The sequence below is a fragment of the Chiloscyllium plagiosum genome, unplaced genomic scaffold (genome assembly GCF_037043375.1).
Source record: "Chiloscyllium plagiosum isolate Xiang-an unplaced genomic scaffold, Cpla_swu_hap1 HiC_scaffold_2, whole genome shotgun sequence".
Classification (NCBI taxonomy): domain Eukaryota; kingdom Metazoa; phylum Chordata; class Chondrichthyes; order Orectolobiformes; family Hemiscylliidae; genus Chiloscyllium; species Chiloscyllium plagiosum.
Window position 1 is genome coordinate 144,749,762 of NW_028270140.1, and position 26,442 is coordinate 144,776,203.

At 40.1% G+C, this 26,442-nt stretch overlaps 1 protein-coding gene across 2 annotated transcripts in view; it reads right to left on the bottom strand.

Annotated features, from left to right (window-relative positions):
• Window positions 1-26,442, bottom strand: part of clcn3 (Cl-/H+ antiporter 3) — a 155,197-nt gene that overhangs the window by 126,161 nt on the left and 2,594 nt on the right. For both annotated transcript variants that reach the window (XM_043703467.2, XM_043703439.2), the window contains exon 2: window positions 23,081-23,256. In XM_043703467.2, coding sequence (XP_043559402.1) covers window positions 23,081-23,240 — 160 coding nt within the window. In that variant the 5' untranslated portion in view covers window positions 23,241-23,256. The remainder of the gene's footprint in view (window positions 1-23,080; window positions 23,257-26,442) is intronic.

The following is a 26,442-nucleotide window of genomic DNA, read 5'->3' on the forward strand; positions in this document are numbered from 1 at the left end:
TCGATGTGTTTGTTGATGGAGCTTGTGGATGAGTGCCATGCTTCTAGGAATTCCCTGGCTGTTCTTTGTTTGGCTTGCCCTATAATGGTAGTGTTGTCCCAGTCAAATTCATGTTGCTGGTCGTCTGCGTGTGTGGCTACTAGGGATAGCTGGTCACTACAGCAGACAGCTGAAACTGACAACCAGAAGCGGCAGGGACAGGCCACTATAAATGCCGGAGGAAACACCACAGAAGCGCTTCACAGGAGGCTCCCAAGCACTGAGGATGTCACCTAGACAGGGGACGAAACGTTTGCAACAAAAACTTCCAGCTCAGCGAATAGAACCACAGCAACGAGCACCCGAGCTACAAATCTTCTCACAAACTTTGAATAAAATTGTTCATTTATACTTTAAATGGAGAGATCAGGAATAGTTCTTTGCCTCTTGAAATTTAACAGATAATGGTGTGAGGTGAACTTGTGTGTGTCGGGTTTCAATTAGAAGAGGGGTTTACACATGTCATAACAATATATGAGGTATCACACCAAATTACAAATCTAGCTAATATTTGATCAAAGCATTCACTACAAACAGTTGTTGCTAACCATCAATACTTGCTACAAAATATAATAAAAGGGTGGACAGAAGAAGAAGAAACTTCAATAAGATCTAAATAAAGCACATACATTATATCACAAGAAGCTTATTATGGCCAACCCTTTATTCTTAGGTTGCTTAAATAACTGAAGTCAGCCAACTACTATACACTTCTACAATAACAAACTGGATCCTTTCAATTGTGATTCTCCAATCACCTCTGACACCTCTCCTACAATAAATTAACAAGTCGGTCTGAAGAACTTTGTATTGCCTCTAATAATTGTGGTTTCATATAAAGTTAACAACAATTTTCACAAAAAAATGTACATAATGCTTTGTCTATATTAATGTTTTCATGAATCAAACAAATAGCTTATGAAATATGTCTTTTTACCCTCGGGTTATAGATGCATTAACAAGAACATTTATTAGTCCTCCCAGAGATACAACTGAGCGGTGTGTGATCACTTCAAGGCACTTCAGAATAAATCGTAGAGTACATGGTATCATATACAAGTTTCCTTCCTTATCAGAGTGAACCAGTTTGCCTTTACAACAAACTAACAGTTTCGTGGTCACTTTCAATAATTTCAATTCTTCTTAAATTACAGATTTTTAAAATCAAAATTAAAATTTACAAACTGGGATGTAATTGACATTCCCTGGATTAATCAATTTTTCTGTCTTAATAGTTCTAAATACATCACATTCTTGTATCAATTCTTTAACCACACTCAACTCTCCACAAATTTCCATTAACTATTGGGGAGGATCATTATAGTAAATTCTTAAATTTCTATTTGCAACTGTTATGTACTAGACCAAATCCCCCCGCCCACCCTCAAAACTGATCAAGATAATAGCTCAGACCCCAACATTTATCTTATAGGCTGGTAAAAAGCTCTGCGTTTCAGGTGTGATTTGACTAAGCAAACTGCTGGTCTTTAAGTGAAACACACTTTATTTTTACACCACAGTTAAAACACAAACAAAAAAATTGGCATAACTTTATCTCTGTTAAAAAACTACTAATCGTTAACTGGATTCGTGGGCGGCACGGTGACATTCCCTGGATTAATCAATTTTTCTGTCTTAATAGTTCTAAATACATCACATTCTTGTATCAATTCTTTAACCACACTCAACTCTCCACAAATTTCCATTAACTATTGGGGAGGATCACGGTGGCACAGTGGTTAGCACTGCTGCCTCGCAGCGCCAGAGACCCGGGTTCAATTCCCGACTCAGGCGACTAACTGTGTGGAGTTTGCACGTTCTCCCCGTGTCTGCGTGGGTTTCCTCCGGGGGCTCCGGTTTCCTCCCACAGTCCAAAGATGTGCAAGTCAGGTGAATTGGCTATGCTAAATTGCCTGTAGTGTTAGGTAAAGGGGTAAATGTAGGGGTATGGGTGGGTTACGCTTCGGCGGGTCGGTGTGGACTTGTTGGGCCGAAGGGCCTGTTTCCACACTGTAAGTAATCTAATCTAAACTGTTCTAATATAGCAGCATCATAAACACTTTTGGCAAAAATAAATTCAGCAAAACAGCTTTGTTTACATGCTATTTCCAGTCCAGGAAAAAAACAGAAGATTGAATCGAGCAGCAGACAGAAGTTTTTGTAGCAGCACAGGGAGCGCTGTTTCTTGCCGTTTCAACTCCAAAAATCCCAACTTCAATAATTGCAAGCAAAAATTAAAACACTACATCTTTGAGAGCCTGACTCCACCCACTTATGCTTCTTGTGTCTAATTAAAAGAAACAAAGCTACTTATTCTGCTTTTCATGGAGCAAATTAAAAATCTCAACACCAGATTATAGACCAACAGATTTATTTGGAAGTACTAGCTTTCAGAGCACTGCTCCTTCATCAGGTACCTGATGAAGAAGCAGCACACTGAAAGCTAGTCCTTCCAAATAAACCTGTTGGACTATAACCTGATGTTGAGATTTTTTAAACTTTGTCTACCCTACTCCAACACCGGCACCTCCATATCATGGTTTTCATGGAACAGTCATCTCAGCATCAGCTTTACAACACCACTCTTGAAGAGAAACAAGATTGAACAAATTCCTCTGAAAGGTGAATTTTACCACACAATGGACCCAAAGGATGAAATTTCATTTTATTTGCTTTGAAATTATTTTTAAAAATTCTTCAGAAGTTCAACCTCCAGACAAAAGAATGGGCTACACATTTGAAGTTCTCCACTCCTTTTTTGCAGTAATGTGCTAATTCAACAGCAAAATACATTTGTACAAATCCTTTAATTGCCCAACATACAGGCATTGAAGCACTTTTTACAGTTTTCTGGAGCGAAATTAGATCTACATACAACTAGAAGATCTCCTGTACATTTGTTCACACTTAAGCAGGTGTTTGATACAAGTTGTTATACCCTGTATTACCAGGAGAATAAGTTTAATCAACACAGGGGTTACGTCAGGATTCAGCAAAATACAGTGGGGAGGCAGAGGAACATCAATACAAGATCATTGTTTATCAAGATAGAGGTTGTATTTCAAATATTAAATGCTCAAAAAATTGACAATGCTCTTAAACTGAATTAATTTGCAAAGACAAAAATCACAATTGAGCAAAAAAAACTTCCTAATGAGCAACAATAAGTACAAATTACTATCTCCACAAAATCTTATGTGATAATTCTAGTTCTTCATTTACAAATTTTATCTCAAAGACCTCATAATTTTGTTTTACGATGAAAGTTTCTAAAAGTTCACCACTTATCAGAAACAAAGTTTTGAACATTTAATCTCAAATGTAATTTAAACCAATTCAAACAGCTTCTGAAATCTTCACAGGGAGGGAAGAGGTGCCCTTATTCTTCTAATCAATGGAGATATCATGCAACTGAGGATAGTTCTCCTTAAGCTAAGAAGGCAATTTAGAAATTTAATAGAATGTTGAAAATTAAGTGTCCTAATTGAGCAACGAAAAAGAAACCTAGCACTAGTTGAAAGAGCAATAAGGTTAGAGTTAGTACATGGGATCACTAATCAAAGGACATGAACTTAAAATACTTGGCAAAAGATAAAATGTTTAAGTTATGCAGTTTAATTTGTAATCTGAATTATTGCCAAAAAATTGGAAGGAAATTTCAAAATTAATTTCAAAAAGGTTGTTGGTTTATCCCAGGATACTGACGGAGGCAAGAGAGTGTTTGCATTCCTTTTAACCACAGGTGAGTTCCCAGAAGACTGGAGAACAGCTAACGTTGTTCCTTTGTTTAAGAAGGGCAACGGGGTAATCAACGAAATTGTAGGCCAGCGAGCCTTACATCAGAGGTAGGGAAATTATTGGGGGAAGAGGTTTGGGGAAAGGATTTTGTCACATTTGGAAAATGATAGACTTATTGGACAGATAGTCAGGATGGCTCTGTTTAGAGGAGGTCTTGCCTCACAAAATTGTTTGAAGTTTTTGAGAAAGTGCCAAAGACGATTGATGACTGTAGGGCACCGAATGTTGTCTACATGGACTTTACAAAAGCATTTGACAAGGTCGCTAATGGCAGGCTGGGCTAGAAGATCAAGTCATATGGGATACACAGTAAGTTGGATACAAAATGGGCTTGATCATAGAAGACAAAGGGTAGTTATGAAGAGGTGCTTTTCTCACTAGAGGTCTGTGACCAGTGGTGTTCTGCAAGGATCAGTGCTTTGACCTCTGTTGTTCGTAATGTAAAGAAATGATCTGGATGAAAATGTGGGTGGACTGACACAAAAATTGGTGGAGTAGCAGATAGCGAGGGAGAGGTCAAATACAAAAGGAAAGTATGCACTGAATGGCAACATCCTGAGGAGCATTGATATGAGCAGAGGGATCATGGGGTGCAAGTCCATAGCTCTTTCAAAGTAGCAACACAAGTGGATAAGCTTGGAGAGAAGGAGTATAGTATGCTTGCCTTTATCAGTCGGGACACTGAGTGTAAACATTGGCAAATCATGTGCAGCTGTATAAAACGTTAGTTAGGCCACATTTGGAGCATTGTATACTGTCTGGTTACCACAGTATGGGAAGGATGTTGAGGCTTTGGAGAGAGCGCAAAGGAGGTTGACCAGGATGTTGCCTAGATTGGAACGCATTGGCTAGAACAAGAGGTTGGACAAAGTTGAATTGCTTTCATTAAAGAGTTTGAGGCTGTGGGGCAACCTGAGAGAAGTATATAAAATTGTGAGAGGCATGAATAGAGTGGATAATCAAATACTCAGGGGCATAAGTTTAGGTTAAAAGGGGAAAAGCTTACGGGAGATGTGCAAGGCAAGTTTGTTTTTTTTAAAATACAGAGAGTGGTAAGCCCTGGAACACACTGCCAGAGAAGAAAAAGGCACAATAGTAACATTAAGAGGCATTTAGACAGATACAAAAACAGGCAAGGAGTAGAGGAATACTGATCATGTGCAGACAGTTGGGATTAGTTTGGAATCGTATCATGGTTGGCACAGACATGGTGGGCTGAAGGGCTTGTTCCTGTGCTGTTCTGTTCTATGTTCCACATATCATACTCCATTTGCGAGCCTTTTGCTCACTTACTTAACCTATCAACATCTCCCTGTAAACTGTTTGTATCCCTGTCACAACTTGCCTTTCCACGTATTTTTCTGTTGTCTTCAATTCGACTCAAGTAAATACAATTCTTTCCTCAAAGTCATTAATTTATATTGTAAATAGTTGTGGTCCCAGCACTGATTCCTGTGGAACTCTTCTGGTCACCAGCCTGAAAAAGAACCCCTTAGCCTCACTTGCTATTTCCTGCCCATTAGCCAGTTCTCTATCCATGCCAAATACTACCTCTAACACCATGCGCTCTTATGTAGTGACTCCAACCTTTGTGAGGAATCATATCGTCGGCCTTCTGGAAGTCCAAATACAACATTGGTTCCCCTCCATCTATTCTGATTGAGACTTTCTTGAAAAATTAGTCAGATGTGACTTCCCTTTCAAGAAACCATGCTGACTCTGATTAATTAGATCATGATCTTCCAAATGTTCTGCTATTACTTCCTTCATAATTGATTCACATATTTTTCTGACAAGAGGCTAATTGGCCTATAGTTACCTGCTTCTCTCCTTTTGTGAATACAAGTGTCATAAATAGCAGTTTTCCAATCGCCTGATACTTCTGAATCCAACGATTTTTGGAAGATTACAACCAATGTGTCCACTATCTCTGTAGCTACCACTTTTAGGATTAGGATCCTAAGATGCAAACAATCAGGGCCAGGGGACTTATGTACGTTTAGCCTCATTAGATCGTCTAATACCACTTCTTTGGTAATGGTACGTAATTCCTCCCCATATTCTTTAGCATTAATGGGATACTCGAAATATTTTCCATCAAAGAGTGATGCAAAATATCTGTTTAACTCTTCTGTCACTTCCTCATGCCCCATAACCGTCTCCTCAGATTAATTTTCCAGGGGGCCTATATTTACTTTGATCTCTCTTCCTTTTTGTATATTTAAAAGCCCCACTTAAACTTCTTAAATGCTTTATCTTTCAACTTCATACTCTCAACTTCTTCAGTCAGTCATACCATTTTTTGACATACAATTTGTCCTCCTTATTGAGATGTATTTTTGCAAAGGGTCATGAAATACTCCTTAAATGTTTGCTACTGCTTACTTTCAATCAATCCTGCCAATCGATCCACTCAGTTCATTTTAGTTATCTCCATCCTCATTTCATTGTAATGCCCTTTATGCACTTGCTTCCAACCCACTGCTGCCTCACAGCTCCAGGGACCTGGGTTTGATTCCCTCCTAGGACCACTGTCTGTGTTGAGTTTGCACATTGTCCCGGTGTCTGTGTGGATTTCCACCGGGTGCTCCGGTTTCCTCCCACAATCCAAAGATGTGTCATGCTAAATTGCCCCACAGTGTTCAGGGATGTCTTAGTTTGGGATAAATGTAGATAATTGGGGAGGATGGATGGATATGGATTGGGTTGGTGTGGATTTGTTGGGCCCAAGGGCCTGTTTCCACATTGTAGGGATTCTATGATTCAACAATACAGAAAAAATTAATCCTTGTGCATATTTACTTAACAAATATCCACACTATGCTTCTTCTCTGACCAGTCAACCAAACACACAAAAATGGCAGAGGTTCACTGATTTTTACTGTGCTATTATGACTATTGAGATAACATGTCCAATAACAGCACATCAAATTAGTTTTTAAATTAATGATGTGGAGGTACCAGTGTTGGACTACGATGGACAAGGTCAGAAGTCACACGACACCAGGTTATAGTTCAACAAGTTTATTTGAAATCATAAGCTGTCAGAAACATTTGCTTGCTTTTTCTCTCCCCCAAACATGCTGCCTGACCTGCTGTGATTTTCTGCAATTTTTGTTTTCAGTTCTAGGCAAGATGTCACTGCAGAGGGGATATGTTACAAGATAAGTTGGACTGGATTCTATTCTTGCCCATTTATATTGGCATAGGGAGAACGTGAGGACTGCAGATCAGAGCTGAAAATGTGTTTTTGGAAAAGCGCAGGAGGTCAGGCAGCATCGAAGGAACAGGAGAATCGACGTTTCGGGCATAGCCCGAAGAAGGGCTTATGCCCGAAATGTCGATTGTCCTATTCCTTGGATGCTGCCTGACCTGCTGAGCTTTTCCAGCAACACATTTTCAGCATTTATATTGGCATATCAAAGTCAGATCATTTGTTTATTCAACTGTCGGTTCGAAATTTCAGCAAAATTCCTGTCATCACTACCTTATTAGCAGGCCACAGGTTTACCTGTGGTGGGCTCACGTCATGATTCAGTCAACAAGTATAACATTTCTGAGTGGAATCTGACAATGGCAATCGAATTTCTTTCTGGCTTTAAATACTCCGCACTGCCACAAATGTAAAAAGATCCTTTGATAAAACATTATCAAGCAAAGCTCCCCAACTCTACTTCCTGCTTTAAGATCACACGATGTGGCATTTCTTTTCAAAAGTTTACCAAATTCTAACAATTTTAAGGATCAAAAAATTTTAAATCTGACTTCTTAGCTGCTAAATCAGACATTCATATTATTAATTGAATCTATTGTTAATGCTCCACAAAGTCTGAAACACAAGTCAGAATTTTCTATGTTCTTTCCTCACAACTCAAATTTTGAATCTTCAAGAAGAGAAAACTATATTGTTGACAAAGTGATTTCAAGTAATTTATTTTGATGAGGTTCAAAAATGTATGTGCTGATACAAAACGCAAATGTGGTGTAAGGGACTCACCTAGTGGTTAAGTGAATAAATACAGCACTGATCACTTTTTTTTTCCCCTGAAATAGTGGAGTCTTTGCAAGACCTCATCACATGTACAAGTTTAATCTCCTTATTTGAAAAAGAACAGAACTGTAGAAAAACCAGTTCAGAGAAGATTCACTTGACTCATTCCTCCACAGTCTTAACTTATGAATACAACAAATAGTGAAGATCACAGTTGTCTGAAGGAAAGGTGAACAGGTCGATCTATTTCCAAGGCAGTTTAGGAGTGGCAGTAATCTTATTGAAACATATGAGAATCGAAGCAAATGTTGAAACGAAGTTTCACATTTTATGCAAGATGAGAATGAAAGGACACAGTTGAAAAATATGAGAGCTCCCCTTTAAAAGAGAGATTGGAACGAATCTTTTCTCTTAGAAGGTCAGTAGTCTGCAGCTTTCTTCCCAAGAAAGCAGAGAGGCTGTGTCGTGACCGTATTTGAAGCAGAGCTAGAATTTTGAAACACGCCAGTCAATTATCATTGGGGATAGAGAGGAAAGTGGAATTGAGAGTAGAATCAGATGACGAAGCAGACTTGAAGAGGACAATGGTTTCTTTCTGCAGTCCTGTGTTTGTATAGTTTGGTCCAGGAACCTAATTGATTTTCTATCCTTGATTGTGGAGATTATGGCACATTCAGCCACAGTTTTCCTTCCTAATTGCTATCGTTAAAATCTATCCAAAAATTACAAGTAGACATTAAATAAAGAGGGGAAAAATAAACCATATTTACATGACATCCCATCTTATGATTGATTTTATAATGTGCATTTTGTGACTTCTCGTTGTAGCTTCTCAATAGAAGCTTATTAATCTGCTTTATTTTCTGTATCATTGAGTGGTGCTGGACTTATTTTTGATGTAAAAGGAAATTATATGAGTCAAGCAGTTGGGATAAGAAATTTGTGTCGAGAGAAGTATGGCATGAATATAATATCCTAAGTTTGATAAAGCAAGGCTGACAAATTAGAAACATTACAAACTTGTTCACTATCAATCGTTTCTTTTTGAAAGACAGTGGTTTGTTATGAAACAATCAGACTCAGCTGCAATTTCATCACCATAGATAACAAATAACTTGATAACATTTGTAACACAGTATTTAGAGATGACACTATGAAATGGCAATGAAGCACCTCTAACGTGCTTGAAATCGAAATCAGAACAGGTCATCTCATACAGGACTTGAACCCATGGTGAGTTTGTTTAAGATCAGTTGTACAGGCCTCTTCAATCAGCACAGGTCTTGAATTGTATTTAACAGTCTTTCTGAAATGTATGCCCCATTTTGACTATTTATTCAATCAAAGATATAGAGAAATCTTCAAGTTTCACAACATTTGTCCGATAGCAGGGAAACCAGCATTGCATGCAGTGTTCCAACAGCGTCCTAACCAATCTCCTATACAGCTGCAACATCACCTCCCAATGCAATACAGGCGAGCATACCAAACGCCTTCATCACTATCCTATCCACCTGAGACTCCACTTTCAAGCAATTATGACAAGTTTACTGAAGGAATTATGAACATTCACTCCAAAGTCTCTTTGGAGACTAAATATTTGCATACTGCATGTTGGATAACTGTCCTTTGTAGCCCGTTTGTGCACTCCTAACAACCTATTTTTGGATCATCAGCAAACTTGGATATATTACTCTTATGAATCCTTAAAGTCATTCATATAGATTGTAAATAGCTGAAGCCCTACCACAGATCCACAAATGGCATTCCATTAGATACAGCCTGCAACCTCATTTATTCTTCCTACATCATCGACTTCATCTTCAGAAACCAATCCTACAGTCTTGCTAATACATTACTTCAGTTTATTGAGCCTTTATCTTGCCTATTCATCTTTTATTTCAAATACCTTTTGGGACATCCAAGTGTATTATATCTACTGATTCCCCTTTATCTATTATGGTAGCTACACGGGGACAAGAATAGTCAATTTAGCACATTGAGTCTGATTGTAGTTATATTTTCTTTATTTATGGGATGTGGGTGCTGCTGACTCTCATTATATCGCTAGGATCCAAAATGGAGAGAAATTAAGGCCATAAATTGGAATCAAAACAAATTTCTTATTTTGTGCACTCCTAAGTAAAGTTCATGTAATCTAGTACTGAAGGGCAGCACCTTGGCTCTGTGATTTGCACTGCTGCCTCACAGCACCAGGAACCCGGGTTCAGTTCTAGCTTCGAGTGACTGTCTGTGTGGAGCTTGCACATTCTTCCCATGTCTGCGTGGGATTCCTCCTACAGTCCAAAAGATGTTCAGATTAGGTGGATTGGCCATGGTAAATGTGGGTTTTTGAGGATAGTGTAGGGGGCTGGTTCTGGGTGGGATGCTGTTTGGAGAGTTGGTGCAGATTAGGTGGGCCGAATAGCTGCTTACCACACTCGGGGGATTCTATAATGCTTTGCAGACATAGTGCTCCACCAACTGGCATCTCCAAGGACATGTATGAAACCATTTCTAATCTGTTGCCTGGTTACAAAATGCAATGTTCTTTGTGAAACTTATGCTTACACCCAAATGTAGGTAATCATTAAAAATTGCATTTTTTCACACTTATGACTGAGAAGCAATACTCAAAGCCTTCAGGACTTTCACAGTGAAAGTTAAGGTTAAAACAAAATTCTGAACTTCAGTGAACTCTGAATTATCACTACGACAAGTTTACTGTGACTTTTATCGATGAAAATATTTACAACCACAGGATTGCAATCCATGTTATAAAAGATCAAACACTTTTAAATTAATGCAATGAGCTTCTAAGTTACTATATCAAATATTGATGTTGCAAGTCTAAAGTGCATTCAACCAGTTCCCTGAATAGCTGAATTTTAAACTGCTAGGTTAACTATCATTTTCAACTTCCTTCCTTGCTGCCTGAGATCTGTTTTCAGGACCTTATCTCCTTTGATTTACCAACAGCAACTGAAAATGTGTTGCTGAAAAAGCGCAGCAGGTCAGGCAGCATCCAGCAACACATTTTCAGCTCTGATCTCCAGCATCTGCAGTCCTCACTTTCTCCTAGAAGATTTACCAACAGCACCCAGTGTAACTTTATTATTTGGCCATCTTATGGCCAAATAATAAAGATATAGTGGGTTTTATTGTCCACTTTCTCAGTTGAGAATGATATCCTGAAATGTCAATGTACAATTCAAAAAAAAATTCTCTCAATACACTGTGGTTACTGACATGCAATTCCTCAAAGTATGTGCTTGAATATTATCCTGCTTCCCAATAAAATGGAATGTGGGATTAAATTAAATCAGGCTCAACTCTCAACATAAATATGGATACAAGTAATTCCAACAAATAAAAAAAAAGTGTTAAGTTTAACATTCTTGTGAGTATGTGCTTTCTTAGTGTTGTTGCGCAACATGGGAGTCATTTTGAGGCTGTACAGGACATTAGTTAGGCCACTTTTGGAATATTACATTCAGTTCTGGTTTCCCTGCTATAAGAACAATGTTGTGAAACCTGAAGGGGTTCAAAAAATATTTACAAGGATGTTGCCAGACTTGGAGGGTATGAGTTATAGGGAGAGGCTGAATAGGCTGGAGCAGAGCTGAGGGTAACCTTACAGAGGCTTATAAAATAATGGGGGGCATGGACAGGGTGGTGGAGTCCAAAACTAGATGGCACAGGTTTAAGGTGAGGGGTGGAAAAGGACCTAAGGGGCAACTTTTTCACACACAGTTGGATGTATTGAATGAGCAGAGAAAGTGAAGACGACTGGGACAATTACATTTAAAAGGTATTTGCATGTGTATACAATGGAAAGGGCTGAGGGGGATATGGGCCAAATGCAGACAAATGGGACTAGATTAATTTAGGCTATCTGGTCGGCATGGATGTGTTGGACCGAAGGGTCTGTTTCTATGTTGTATGACTCTATGATAAAACAGTACAGTAGTGGTGTCTGTATAATTAATGACCAGAGAACAATTAGAAACAGCTTGGAAAATAGCCACCACTGCAAATAAAGCATGTGAAAGTAACTGTCAGCATTCCGCACCCCCCCACCCCCATTCATAATCTCTTGAGAAACCTCCTCCATTGTTCCCTTGCCATTCTGTCCTCATGCAGTCTGTTGCAAGACAAGTCAGGTTAACAGAACATCTTTGCAGAAGGCAATATGGAATAGGTCACATTGCTGGCCAGAGTCTTTCTTTTGGAGGGGTGGGGTGATGAACTTGAGCAAAACCTACATAAGTACATTTGACAATAATATTTTTATAAAAAGGTCATGAGCTGCCAGAAGAAATGGTGGAGGCTGGTACAATGACAACATTACAACAGACCCATCTAAAGTTCCGAGTTTTTGTCCGATGCATGCAGGATGGTTTCCTAACACAGTATGTAGACAAGCCAACAAGGGGTGAGGCCACATTGGATTTGGGACTCGGTTACAAGCCAGGCCAGGTGTTAGATTTGGAGGTAGGTGAGCACTTTGGTGATAGTGACCACAATTCAGTTATGTTTACTTTAGTGATGGAAAGGGATAGGTACATAACCCAGGGCAAGAGTTATTGCTGGGGGGAAAGGCAATTATGATGTGATAAGGCAAGATTTAGGATGTATAGGATGGGGAAGGAAACTGCAGGCGATGGGCACAATTGAAGTGTGGAGCTTATTCAAGGAACAGCTACTGTGTGTCCTTGATTAGTATGTACTTGTCAGGCAAGGAGGAAGTGGTCGAGTGAGGGAAAAAAGTTGAATCTCTTCGATTCATGTATCACTGGACATTGGAAAGCGTCTGAGAAAATTAACAAATAGTGAAATTCACAACTGATCTTGGAGGAACTGTTTGGGCGAAGTCGCAGCACAGAAACAGATAAGTGAATAGTTTAAGTGTGGCTACAGAAAGTCTGCAGTAGCGAGTAGAGTGGGTTCTTTCTTGATTAAGTTTTTTGAGATATGTCTCGATTAAACTTAAAAACTATAAGCCATAACTATTAATTTAACCTGGAGCAGTGTTTTGTAGAGGAATAAGACGGTGTTATTTTCTGGGTCTGTAGATTGTGAAGGAGCAAAATTGGCCTTTAGTAGAGTGATGTGCGCTTCTTGTCAGATGTGGGAGTTGAAGGAGAGTTTACAGATTACTGTGGATTATATCTGCAATAAATGCTGTTGGTTGTGAATCCTATGAAATCAAATTCATCGGTTGGAGAGACAATTAGAGGTAATGAGGAATTTGCAACAGCAACAGTATGTTTAGATTACTTAGTGTGGAAGCAGGCCCTTTGGCCCAACAAGTCCACACCGACCCTCCAAAGAGCAACCCATCCAGACCTATTCCCCTACATTTACCCCTTTACCTAACACTATGGGCAATTTAGCATGGCCAATCCACCTAACCTGCACGTTTTTAGACTGTGGGAGGAAACCGGAACACCCGGAAAAACTCAAGCAGAACATGGGGAGAATGTGCAAACTCCACACAGACAGATGTCCGAGGCGGGAATTGAACCCGGGTCTCTGGCACTGTGAGGTAGCAATGCTAATCACTGTACCACTGTGCCACCCCCATGGATGGCAATTATAGACAGGAGGAAAGGTTGCAGATACACAGTCACATAGATGGGTTAACTCCAGGAAAGGTAAGCAGTTACTGCAGGAGTCTTCTGTGGCTATCCCCATTTCAAAGAAGTATGCTGTTTAGAAAACGTACAGGGTGATGGATTCTCTGGGGAATGTAGCATGAACAGCCACGTTTCTGGTATTGAGACTGGCTCTAATGCAATGAGGGGTACGTCAGGTTCCAAGAGATCAATCGTGTTAGGGGATTCTCTAGTCCAAGGTACATTTTCAGACTTTTCTGAGGCCAGCAGCGAAAAATCAGAATGGTGTGTTGCTTCCCTGGTGCCAGGATGAAGGATTTCTCAGAGAGGGTCCAGAATGTTCTCAAGGGAGAGAGGGGCCAGCAAGAGGTCATTGCCCACATAAGAAAGGAAAATTTTGAGATTCTGAAGGGAGATTACAGAGTTAGGCAGGAATTTAAAAAGGAGGCCCTCGAGAGTACTAATATCTGGGTTACTCCCGGTGCTACGAGCTAGTGAGGGCAGGAATAGGAGGATAGAGTAGATGAATGCATGACTGAGGAGCTGATGTATGGGAGAAGGATTCACATTTTTGGATCACTGGAATCTCTTTTGGGGTAGATGTGACCTGTACAAGAAGGACGGATTGCACCTAAGTTGGAAGGGGACTAATACTGGCAGAGAGTTTTGCTAGAGATGCTTGGGAGGATTTAAACTAGTAAGTTGGGGGGGGTGGTGGGACGCAGGGAGGTAGTGAGGAAAGAGATCAATCGGAGACTGATACAGTTGAGAACAGAAGCGAGTCAAACAGTCAGGACAGGCAGGGACAAGGTAGGACTAATAAATTAAACTGCATTTATTTCAATGCAAGGGGCCTAACAGGGAAGGCAGATGAACTCAGGGCATGGTTAGGAACATGGGACTGGGATATCATAGCAATTACAGAAACATGGCTCAGGGATGGACAGGACTGGCAGCTTAATATTCCAGGATACAAATGCTACAGGAAGGATAGAAAAGGAGGCAAGAAAGGAGAGGGTGTGGTGTTTTTGATGAGGGATAGCATTACAGCTGGACTGAGGGAGGATATTCCTGGAAATACATCCAGGGAAGTTATTTGGGTGGAACTGAGAAATAAGAAAGGGATGATCACCTTATCGGGATTGTACTATAGACTCCCTAATAGTCAGAGGGAAATTGAGAAACAAACTTGTCAGGACATTGTCACCGTGGGCGGCACGGTGGCACAGTGGTTAGCACTGCTGCCTCACAGCGCCAGAGACCCGGGTTCAATTCCCGCCTCAGGCGACTAACTGTGTGGAGTTTGCACGGTTCTCCCCGTGTCTGCGTGGGTTTCCTCCGGGTGCTCCGGTTTCCTCCCACAGTCACAAAGATGTGCAGGGTCAGGTGAATTGGCCATGCTAAATTGCCCGTAGTGTTAGGTAAGGGGTAAATGTAGGGGTATGGGTGGGTTTCGCTTCGGCGGGTCAGTGTGGACTTGTTGGGCCGAAGGGCCTGTTTCCACACTGTAATCTAATCTAATCTAATCTCAGCTATCTGTAAGAATAATAGGGCGGTAATGGTAGGGGATTTTAATTTTCCAAACATAGACTGGGATTGCCATAGTGTTAAGGGTTTGGACGGAGATGAATTTGTTAAATGTGTACAAGACAATTTTCTGATTCAGTATGTGGATGTACCTACTAGAGAAAGTGCAAAATTTGACCTACTCTTGGGAAATAAGGCAAGGCAGAAGACCGAGGTGCGAGTGGGGGAGCACTTTGGGGCAAGCGACCATAATTCTATTTGTTTTAAAATAGTGATGGAAAAGGATAGACCAGATCTAAAAGTTGAAGTTCTAAATTGGAGAAAGGCCAATTGACGGTATTAGGCAAGAACTTTCAAAAGCTGATGGGGGAAAATGTTCGCAGCTAAAGGGACGGCTGGAAAAATGGGAAGCCTTCAGAAATGAGATAACAAGAATCCAGAGCAAGTATATTCCAGTCAGGGTGAAAGGAAAGACTAGTAGGTATAGGGAATGCTGGATGACTAAAGAAATGGAGGGTTTGGTTAAGAAAAAGATGGAAGCATATGTCAGGTATAGACAGGATAGTTCGAGTGAATCCTTAAAACAGTATAAGGGCAGTAGGAGTATACTTAAGAGGGAAATCAGGAGGGCAAAAAGGGGACATGGGATAACTTTGGCAAATAGAATTAAGGAGAATCCAAAGGGCTTTTACAAATATATTCAGGAAAAAAGGGTAACTAGAGAGATAATAGGGCCCCTCAAAGATCAAGATTGTGTGGAGCTGCAGAAAATGAGCAAGATACTAAAAGAGTATTTTGCATCAGTACTTACTGTGGAAAAGGACATGGAAGATATAGAATGTAGGGAAATAGATGGTGACATCTTGAAAAATGTCCACATCACAGAGAAGGAAGTGATGTCTTGAAACGCATAAAAGTAGATAAATCCCCATGACCTGATCAGGTGCACCCTACAACTCTGAGGGAAGCTAGAGAAGTGATTGCTGGGCCTACTGCTGAGATATTTGTATCATTGATAGTCACAGGTGAGGTGCTGGAAGACAGGAGGTTGGCTAACGTGGTTCCACTGTTTAAGAAGGGTGGTAAGGACAAGCCAGGGAACTACAGACCAGGAAGCCTGATTTCAGTGGTGGGCAAGTTGTTGGAGGGAAACCTGAGGGACAGGATGTACATGTATTTGGAAAGGCAAGGACTGACTAGGGATAGTCAACATGACTTTGTGCATGGGAAATCATGTCTTATGAACTTGATGAAGTTTTTTGAAGAAGTAACAAAGAGGATTGATAAGGGCAGAGTAGTAGATGTAAACTATATGGACTTCAGTAAAGCGTTCGACAAGGTTCCCCATGGGAGACTGATTAGCAAGGTTAATCTCATGGAATACAGCGAGAACTAGCCACTTGGATACAGAACTGGCTCAAAAGGTAGAAGACAGAGGGTGGTGGTGGAGGGCTGTTTTTCAGTCTGGAGGCCTGAGACCAGTGGAGTGCCACAAGGATCAGTGCTGTGTCCACTACTTTTCATCATTTATATAAATGATTTGGATGTGAGCATAAGAGGTATAGTCAGTAAGTTTGTAAATGACACCACAATTGGAGGAACAGTGGTCAGTGAAGAAGGTCATCTCAGATTACAACAGGATCTGGACCAGATAGGCCAATGGGCTGAGAAGTGGCAGATGGGAGTTTACTTCAGATAAATGCGAGGTGCTGCATTTTGGGAAAGCAAATCCTAGCAGGACTTATACACTTAATGGTAAGGTCCTTGGGAGTGTTGCTGAACAAAGAGATCTTGAAAGCTCCTTGAAAGTGGAGTCGCGGTAGATAAGATAGTGAAGGCGGCGTTTGGTATGTTTTCTTTTATCAATCAGGGTAATTTGGATGGGTATATGAGTAGGATGGTTTTTGAGGGATACGGGCCAAGTGCTGGCAGGTGGGACTAGATTGGGTTGGGATATCTGGTTGGCATGGACAGGTTGGACTGAAGGGTGTTTCCATGCTGTACATCTCTACGACTCTAAGAGGAAGGAGAAGGTTAATGTACGAAGGCTCAGTTAGGGCGCTTGAGAGTTACAAGTTAGTTGTCTCTTCAGGTCTTTCCTGGCTAAGAAGAGCCAGGGGACATGACAAGTCATTGGCAGATAGGATCAAGGAAAACCCTAAAGCCTTCTATAGGTGTATCAGGAATAAAGGAATGACTAGAGAAAGATTAGGGCCAATCAAAGATAGCTGTGGGACATTGTGCTTGGAGCCTGAGGAGTTAGGGGAAGCACTAAATGAATACTTGTCGTCAGTATTCACTCTGGAAACAGATAATGCTGTCGAGAAGAATACGGAGATACAGACACTTGACTAGACGGGATTGAGGTTCACAAGGAGGTGGTTTAGCAATTCTGGAGAGTGTCGAAAAAATAGCCCCCTAGGCCGGACAGAATTTATCCTAGGATTCTTTGGGAAGCCATGAAAGAGAGTGCAGAGCCTTTGGCTTTGACCTTTACATTGTTATTGTCTACAGGAATAGTGCCACATGACTGGAGGATATTAAATGTCCCTTTGTTCAAGAAGCGGAGTAGAGACTACCCTAAAAATTATAGACCAGTGAGCCTTTCTTCGATTGTGGGTAAAGAGTTGGAAAGGGTTAGAAGAGATAGGATTTATAATCATCTAGAGAGGAATAAGTTGATTAGGGACAGTCAACACAGTTCGTGAAGGGCAGGTCATGCCACATAAACCTTTTGGGTTCTTTGAGATGGCGACCAAACAGGTGGATGAGGGTAAAGCGGTTGATATGGAAACATCGAGGACCAAAAGGCCTGTACTGCGCTGTAATGTTCTATGTTCTAAAGAGCATCTGGATGGGTATACAAATAAGGAGGGTTTAGAGGGATATGGACCAAGTGCTGGCAAATGGGACGAGTTTAGGTTAGGATATCTGATCGGCATGGACAAGGTGGACTGAAAGGTCTGTTTCTGTTGCAATATTAAAAGTTTAAATAGGAATATCTCTTTCGACATTGATGCAATATTAAAGAGTTAGACTGCAAAGCTGAACGTTCTGGAAGTGGGTGGGGGGTGACATTCTGTCTAACAGATACCATGCAGGAATGTCGATGACTATCCATTGTAATTCACACTTCATTTAGACAGACAGTCATTTGCTACTACTCTCCTGTTATTCTCAAATTAAACTATCATTCAATCTCTTCAATTCAGAAATGCTTTCTAGCCATCCCCTGAAGCTAGGTATGTCACACCTGCATTGTCTTAGTGAACCACTGAGTCAGGAAATTGTCTGCATAACGATTCCCCAAGATTAGGGCATTTACATTTGCATTATCTCCAAGAATGATCTCATCCTACCATTTTACCTGGGGAACATGTGACTGTGAGAGAGTGGCTGCAGAATTGTCTTGAGTGGCATGTGACTGTGGGGGAGTGGCCAGAGCATCTGCGAGCATGACCAACTGACCTGTATAAAGGGAATGTGTTTTCTTTGTTCAGGGCTTCATTTTGACTCGACTTCGTGTGCCTGTGATCAAGGTCAAAAGGGGGTTACCTAGCTTGTACAAGCTTTAATAAACTTGAACTGTTTGCAAAGATTGGTGCGTGTGAATTGCATCTCGTGTGCGAAACCTCAGGAAAAGAACCAGACACCGTGCTGTAAATTTCTATAATTCTATTACTCTAAATGCAGATTTTCATATTTATACGATCTCTAATATGCAAATTTTATTAATTACAATCTGAATTTTATATGATATATTATTACAGTTTTGGTTTTGACGGTATCTGGGATCGTACTACTTTTAAAAAGTTAACACGAATCAAAGGAAAATGGCATAGGAATTAATGATTTATATAATTTTACAAATTTAAGGGCATTACAAACTAATTAAGCACTTTAATCACAGTAGTCATTTAGGGAAACGTTGCAGTCAAAATTTAAACTAAAAATTGCCACAAGCAGAAATTTGGGGAAATGGCCAAACACTTGGTTAACGAGGAAGGTTTTTAGAAGTATAGTTTTAGGAGTAGGTTTTTAAGCAAAAATGAGGGTCTTGCAGAGCATGGGGTCTTGAAAACTGAAGCCACAGTCACAAATGGCGGAGCTACTATAATCCCAAACGCACAAGAAGCCAGATGTCTGGAAGGCCTGTGGCCTGAAATAGGTAGAAACAAGGCAATGGAGAGATATAAAAACACAGACAGGACTTTTCAAGTTCTGGTTGTTCGTTGACTGCAGGCTGAAGTACATCCGGAGGCATGATTAGTATGTGTGTGCACGCATAGGGCTTCATAACAGTTAACACACAGGCAGAGTTCTCGATCACTCCAGGTTTACAGAGGTTTTTTTGGCCGGGGGGTTGGGGAAAAAGAGGAGAGGAATGAGCCAGGAATGCATTGGAGTTGTCTTGTCTAGATGTAGAAAAAGCATGAAACAAAACTTTCAGCAGTACACAAGTTAATGTAGCTTGCAAGTGGGTGACTTTACAGTGATGTAAATACAGGGTGCTCATGATGGCATAAATAAGGTCAGAAACTCATCTCAGGATCAAACCTGATGACATACAGCAAGCACACATTGACCAGATGACTTGTTAGGATGTTAAATGAGGGAACAGCCAGGGTGAAACCCTTTGCACCGTTTCAAAGAAGAGCAATGGGATCTTGTACATTCAGCTGAGAGAACAGAGGGATCCTTTATTTTCGCCTGAGCCATGTGATGACATTGTGATTTTAAGAGGTGTATTTTGTCCTGTTTCTTTGTGAAGAGCAGTTTTGAGCCATTGGTACCAAGCTGTCTCCTCCATGCAAATAAAGTGAACAGCTTGTGAGGCATTGGCTTTTAAAAAGTTGGAACAACAGAAGGAGCATGAATGGGTGGAGTCAGGCTCCCACAGAACCAGGGTGTTAGTTTAACTTTCTGTAGTTGTTTGGATTTTGAAACTACCACCATCTCCCTGCCACAGAAAAACACTTGAATTCTTTCTGTCTCTGCAAAAGCTTGAAGCACTATCGTTAATGCTGGATTTGTGTTTTTCTTTCTATTTGCCTTTGCCAAGAATGTTTATAGGAGGCTGCTACATTGGAACAGCTAATCAATAGGAGTTAACATAATATATTACTTCAAGTATTGCAATGGTCAAGTCAATTTATTTTATCTGTACTTTTACTGTAGTGCAAGAATAAAGTGTGTTTTGCTTAAAACCGAGCAGTTTGACCAATCAAATTGCATCTGGAATGCAATGTCTTACACTTGCCTTTAAATAAGAAAAGGTTACAGTCTCGGCTATCTCTTGGCTACATTTTGAGGTTGATTGGTCCGGTCCACAACAGCTGAAAGGCGAATCTCCAACAGTGCTGTATTCCATGAGAACCAGTGAACAATCAAGTTCTGGAATATCTGGTCAGCATGGACAAGTTGGACCGAAGGGTCTGTTTTTGTGCTGACATCTCTATGACTTTTAAGTTCCTGTAGTAGAAGATGACCATCCTTTGACTCTGTTCGATTACAGTAGATTTTGTTTCCCTAAACAAAGTCAAGCGACTGAAAAAATTGCACGTCCTGTGCATTTTTAAAATATCTGTTAAGCAGCTCTGTTCAGGCTTCTGAAACATTATAAAAGTTACATGCATTCCATTACATTTATATTAATTCTCAGCAATCATGAACAGAAGTAGGCAAATGCTGCCTGCATCACAGCTTTACACCTAATTTGACTCCAAGCAACCACTGCTTAGAGTGAGCAAATCATTTCACAAGACATACCCTCTCAAAGTGGTAGAAACCAATCCAACCCGACATTCATTTCTTTACCATGTTTGCCTTACAGACCGACTTTAAGCAGGTGGTACAGTTTCTCTTTAATTCCTGCCTGAATAAATGTAGTCAGCTCCTGTTTACTTACATATGAGACAGTATCAAACTTTCACTGTTTCTGCGAGGTCTCTTATGAACTTCTTCCCAATCCGTTTCATGATAAACTTGCACATTCCTTTCATCGGTTACAGGAATGAAATCTGACTGCTGATGAACAAAACTAATGGAGGCTTACAAAGATAATTTTGCAACCTCAAAATGGTTTTACAGGATACAAGCATCTCTGCGAAGTCCAACATTTATCTCCCATCCCTAACTGCCCTACAGAAGATTGCGGTGAGCTCATTTCTTGAAACTCTGTACTCCTTCTGATAATAGATACAACCAGTGCTGCCAGAAAGGGAGTTCAAGCATGTTGACCCAGCAACAGTGAAGGAATAATAATTTGGTTTCAAGTCAGGATGATGCCTCTGTTTTCAGTGGTCGAAGAAGTGAATGTTGAAGGTATTGTTTGGAATTACAATCAAGCAGGCTGCTTCAACCTCAACACTATCACCCACTGATGCAAGATTAAATCCAATACACTTACGACTTGTGCCTTGGAGATGGTGAACCGATTTTGCAGAACCATCAGATAAGTTATTCATCACAGAATTCCAACTTTTGACCTGCTCTTGTAGCCAAAAGATTTATCTGATTACTTGAGTTCAGTTTCTGATCAATGGAATGCTGATAGCGAATGATTTATCTAAGAATACAGGTAACAGCACTTGGAGTATTACATGTCCAAATTTTGTTTTTTAATTCACTTGTGGGATGTGGGCATTGCTTGCTGGGCCAACATTTATTGCCCATCCTGAACGGCCCTTGAGAAGATAGTGATCAGCAACTTCTTGAACTGCAGTCTATCCACAATAGTCTTACGAAGACAATTCCAGGATTTTGACCTAGCCACACGGAAGAAACAGCAATATACTGTATTCCTAAGTCAGGACGGAGGGTGGCTTGGAGAGGAACTTACAGGTGGAGGTGTCCTATATATCTGTTATCCTTCCAAATCTAAGTTTTCATAGGTTTGGAAGGTGCTGTCTCAGGATCTTTGGTAAATTTCTGTAGTGCATTTTGCAGATAATACATACACTGCTGCTGAGTATTGGTGGTGGAGGGACTGAATGTTTGTCAATGTGGTGCCAATCATACAGTTTGCTTTGTCCTCGATGGTGTCAAGCTTCTTCAGTATTGCTGGAACTGCATCCATCCAGTCAAGTGGGTACTTCACCACACTCCTGGCTTGAGCCTTGTAGTTGGGGAAGAGACTTTGAGAACCAAGAAGCAAGATATTCACCACAGTATTCCCAGCCTCTGACCTGCTGTTCTAGCCAGTGTATTTGTATGGAGTCCATTTCAGTTTCTGGTCAATGGTAATCTCCAGGAAGTTGACAGTGGGGGATTAAGTGATGGTGATGTCATTGAATGTTATATGACAGTGGTTAGATAGTTTCTTATTGGAGATGGTCATTGCTTCATATAGAAACAAAGGAATATAAAAGGAGTAAGCCATTCAGTCTCTTGAGCCTAGTCCATCATTTTTGATTAAGGCCTTTCATCTATCTCAAGGCCATATTCCAATATCCCCTGATATCATCAGTAACTAAAAAAAATTATCAATTTCTTAAACTTACGTAATGATTTGAGTGTCCACAGTCCTATCGAATCAAGAATTACCAAGATTCATCACCACCAAGTGAAGACATTTCTCATCATGTCCTTGTTCGAGACTCGGACAGGGCAAACATCCTTTCTGCATCTACTCTGTCTATCTTGTTAAGATTTATGTCATCTTGTGTTAAACTACCCCTCATTCCTCCAAAGTCCAGAAAATATAGTCTCAGTCTCCTTAAACTCTCCTCTTCAGACAGTTCCAAATGACATAAATCAGTGTGAAGAACCATAAGAACATGGCCTCTTTGACAATCATATTCTTCCTCGGGCAAGAGGCTAAAATTGCATATAATACTTCAGTTGCAGTCTCAACAATGTTCTACACAAGTAAAGCAAGACTTCTTCGTTCCTGCACAGAAACCCTCACAACAGAGGCTAACATGCTGTTCTCCTTGCTGGCTGACTATACATTTTTAGTCGTTATTTTGAGTTACTTGTTATACTTTTAAGTTATAGTTTTGTGCAAGATTGTTGGGTTTCAAAAAAAAAAACCATAATGGTAAAACAAGGTTGAGTACAGTTTACACAGGTGCAATGACAGAAGTGTAAAAACTCTGCAACTCACCTGTAGAAACATCTCCATCCAGCAAGTTGTCATCCTCCGATCCTGTGAAGTCCATAATGACTCCTGCTCCATCTAGCAGTTCTTCATCACTACTTGCACTGGTTATACTATTGTAACTGTTCCTGTAATATCCTCTAGAAAACAATTGTTCGGACTCCATTTAGCACCTTGATGATCTGAAGAGGTGAGAAATAAACAATTAAACCATCAAGTGCATATTAACCTTGAGTTGCCTTAAATTCCAACCACCTGTACACCTCACCCTATTTTTGTTTTGGAAGAATGGGGCAGCTAACAAGTAAAATGCTGGCAATAAGTACCTAATGGTTCCAATTTCTGCAAAAATAAAGTTAATGCAATATAACAACTCAATTTTAAATAAAAATAAATTTCAAATAATTATGATCACAAATTTTTCACAAATCAGACAGCAATCTTCAGTTTCAAGAGATTAATCCTGTTGTAAAATCTACCCCAAAAACAACACTGAGTAGAAAGGGACAAATTTATTCTGGAACAAATACAGAAGATCCTTATTCTGCACTTGAGCTACATTGTCAAATAGGAAAACTTGGTCAAAGCTTAGATTTAAATCCAGTCCGCAGAAAGTTAAACCTTCTACAAATCTATGTGAAATGAACTGAAACCGGTTCAAACATGTTGATAGAAGATTTGGACACATTCAATAAAAACTTAAATGATTTATGTGACTTTTCATTACATGGTCTTATCACTACTCAAGCTATAGTTATAATTAACCAAGAACACCTAATTCAGCCCACAAGCAAGCAAAAGGTCGTCTGTGCATACCTGCCTAAAAATTAGAGAGTGGTAGGTGAAGAGAAAGTAGCAAAGCAGCAAATAATTTGAAGCAGGGCAAATACTGTCTCAAGCGTTCCACATCAAAAATTTCTATTCCTGGCAGGAATTTAGAATTTAACCTTATCCTACCACAACACATCACCAATGAATGTCCCCTGTTCTTTCCATCAGCTGACATTTTTTCCATCCTCATCAGTTGACTCAATGTCATACAATTTGCTGTTTCCTTCTACAATCACACAAGAAATAATTCCACATGAATTAATATGAAAATGAATTCAGTGTTCATCACAAAACTCTTTGCAACTGGTATAATATTCCATATCCAACTTTAATAATAACATCATTCATGATGAATTTTGGTGACGAATCTAAATTGAATGAAATGCTGTGAGCTTGTAACTAGCAACTAAAACTGAACAGTTGCATGTCAAATATAGCAGATGCAAACTAAAACTCAATCTGCTTAGTTAAGTTCAATATCTCTAAAGCCATCTGCAAGTGATCAAGCTGAAGTTCATAAATTATGATACTTTCAATTTCCCAAACTAGTTGTCATTCTGATCTATTCAAGAAAGAATGCTAAACCGATAGCTTCGGTCAGTTTGAACTATGGGCTTAAAATAAGCACACATTTCACCCACTGAAGTACCTCAATTGAGAGTGACCAAAATGCTACCTATTTACTATTATATGCCAAGCATGCATAAGCAATCAAGCTCCACTACTCCAACAACCATACCAAAACTGGAAAAAAAACAGCAAGTGCTTGAGAAGGTCAAAGAGAAAACAAAACTCTGAAATGATGGTCATAACAGTAATCAGGATAATGTTGTTGAGGAGAACATTATCATGGACAGACAGGATAAACCTCATCTCCTCCTTTGATTACTTTCTAGAGCAACAAAGCTTTATAAGCAGGTCAGCCATAACTTTCTAAGGAAAACAGACTTAAGGGGCTAAATAACTTACTCCTGTTCTGATTTTCCTTATACTATGTACAATTATGTAGAAACTATAATATTCCCTCTGTATTGCCTCAATATGGAATGCAGAAATTTGATCATTAAAAGCAAGAGAAATCAAACTTGGACAAATACTGATTATCAATCTATTCTCAATTATCAGCAAAACAATCAAAGCTACTTTGATAGTGCTACCAAGCAGCACTTAACCTGTTCAGTTTGGGCCAAGGCCACTCACTCCTGATCTCATTACAGTCTTTGGCAAAATATGGTCAGAATAAGTTGAACTCATTTCCCTTTTCGAAAACTGATACCTTAGACATCAAGGCAGCTTTGGACCAAGTGTATCATCAAGGAGCCTTCGTAAAATTTAAGTCAATGGGATCAAAGGAAAGCTAATTTAGGAATTATACCCAATGCAACAGAAGATGTTCTTGTTGATCAAAGTTAATCATCTCAGCCAAAGAACATGACTGCACAAGTTCCTGAGCAGTGTCCCAGGCCTAATAATCTTCCATCTCTCTTGTCAGAAGTGGAGATGTGCAGTCAGTGAACCATGTTCACCACCATTTGCAACTCCTCAGATACCAAAGTAGACCTGCCCAAATGCAGTACCATCTGGGCAACCATCAGGCTTGGCCTGATAAGTGGCAAGAGACATCAATGGTACACAAGTGCCAGACAATAACTACCTGCACAAGAAAATCCAACCATCATTGAATAATCACGATCAACACCCAGAAACTGAACTCAACTAGCCGTTTAACTCTTGTGGCTACCAAAATAATCAGAAGTTAGGAAGTCTGTGGTGAGTAACTCAACTGTTGACCCCTCAAAGCCTGTTCACCACAAGGTTCAAGTCAACAGTGTGATGGAATACTCTCCACTTGGCTGGATCACAACAAGTCCAACAACACACATACAAGTTTGACACCATCAGGACAAAGCAGCCAACTTAACTGGTACCTATCTAACACCTACACAATTTTACACCAAGCACAGTGGCAACAGCATTTACCATCCACAAACTGCAAGTAACAACTCATTCAGACTCTTTCAACGGTACCTTCTAAACATACAAGTATGACCACCAACCAGCAGATATATGGAAACATCGTCCGGACTTAGAATGATAGTACATTTCAATCTGTGTCACCAGGTCAGAATCCTAGACCTATCTCCCAAACATCATTGTGACTGTACCAGCACCAGAAGGACTACAGCAGATCAAGAAAGCAGGTCATTACTGCTCAAGGGCAATAGATGCTGGCTCAGCTAATGCCCAAATCTCACTTAACATAGAAAAGGTTGCCAGTTGACATAGTGGCCCGTCCCAGCGAAAGTCTACATTTTCAGACACAATGTCGAAACTGACATTAGACATTGTACTTAGAAGAATTATAGCGAAGGCAACAGATCGAATTATATTTTACATAGAGTCATAGAGATGTACAGCATGGAAACAAACCCTTCGGTCCAACCCGTCCATGCCGACCAGATATCCCAACCCAATCTAGTCCCACCTGCCAGCACCCAGCCTATATCCCTCCAAACCCTTCCTATTCACTCAACATT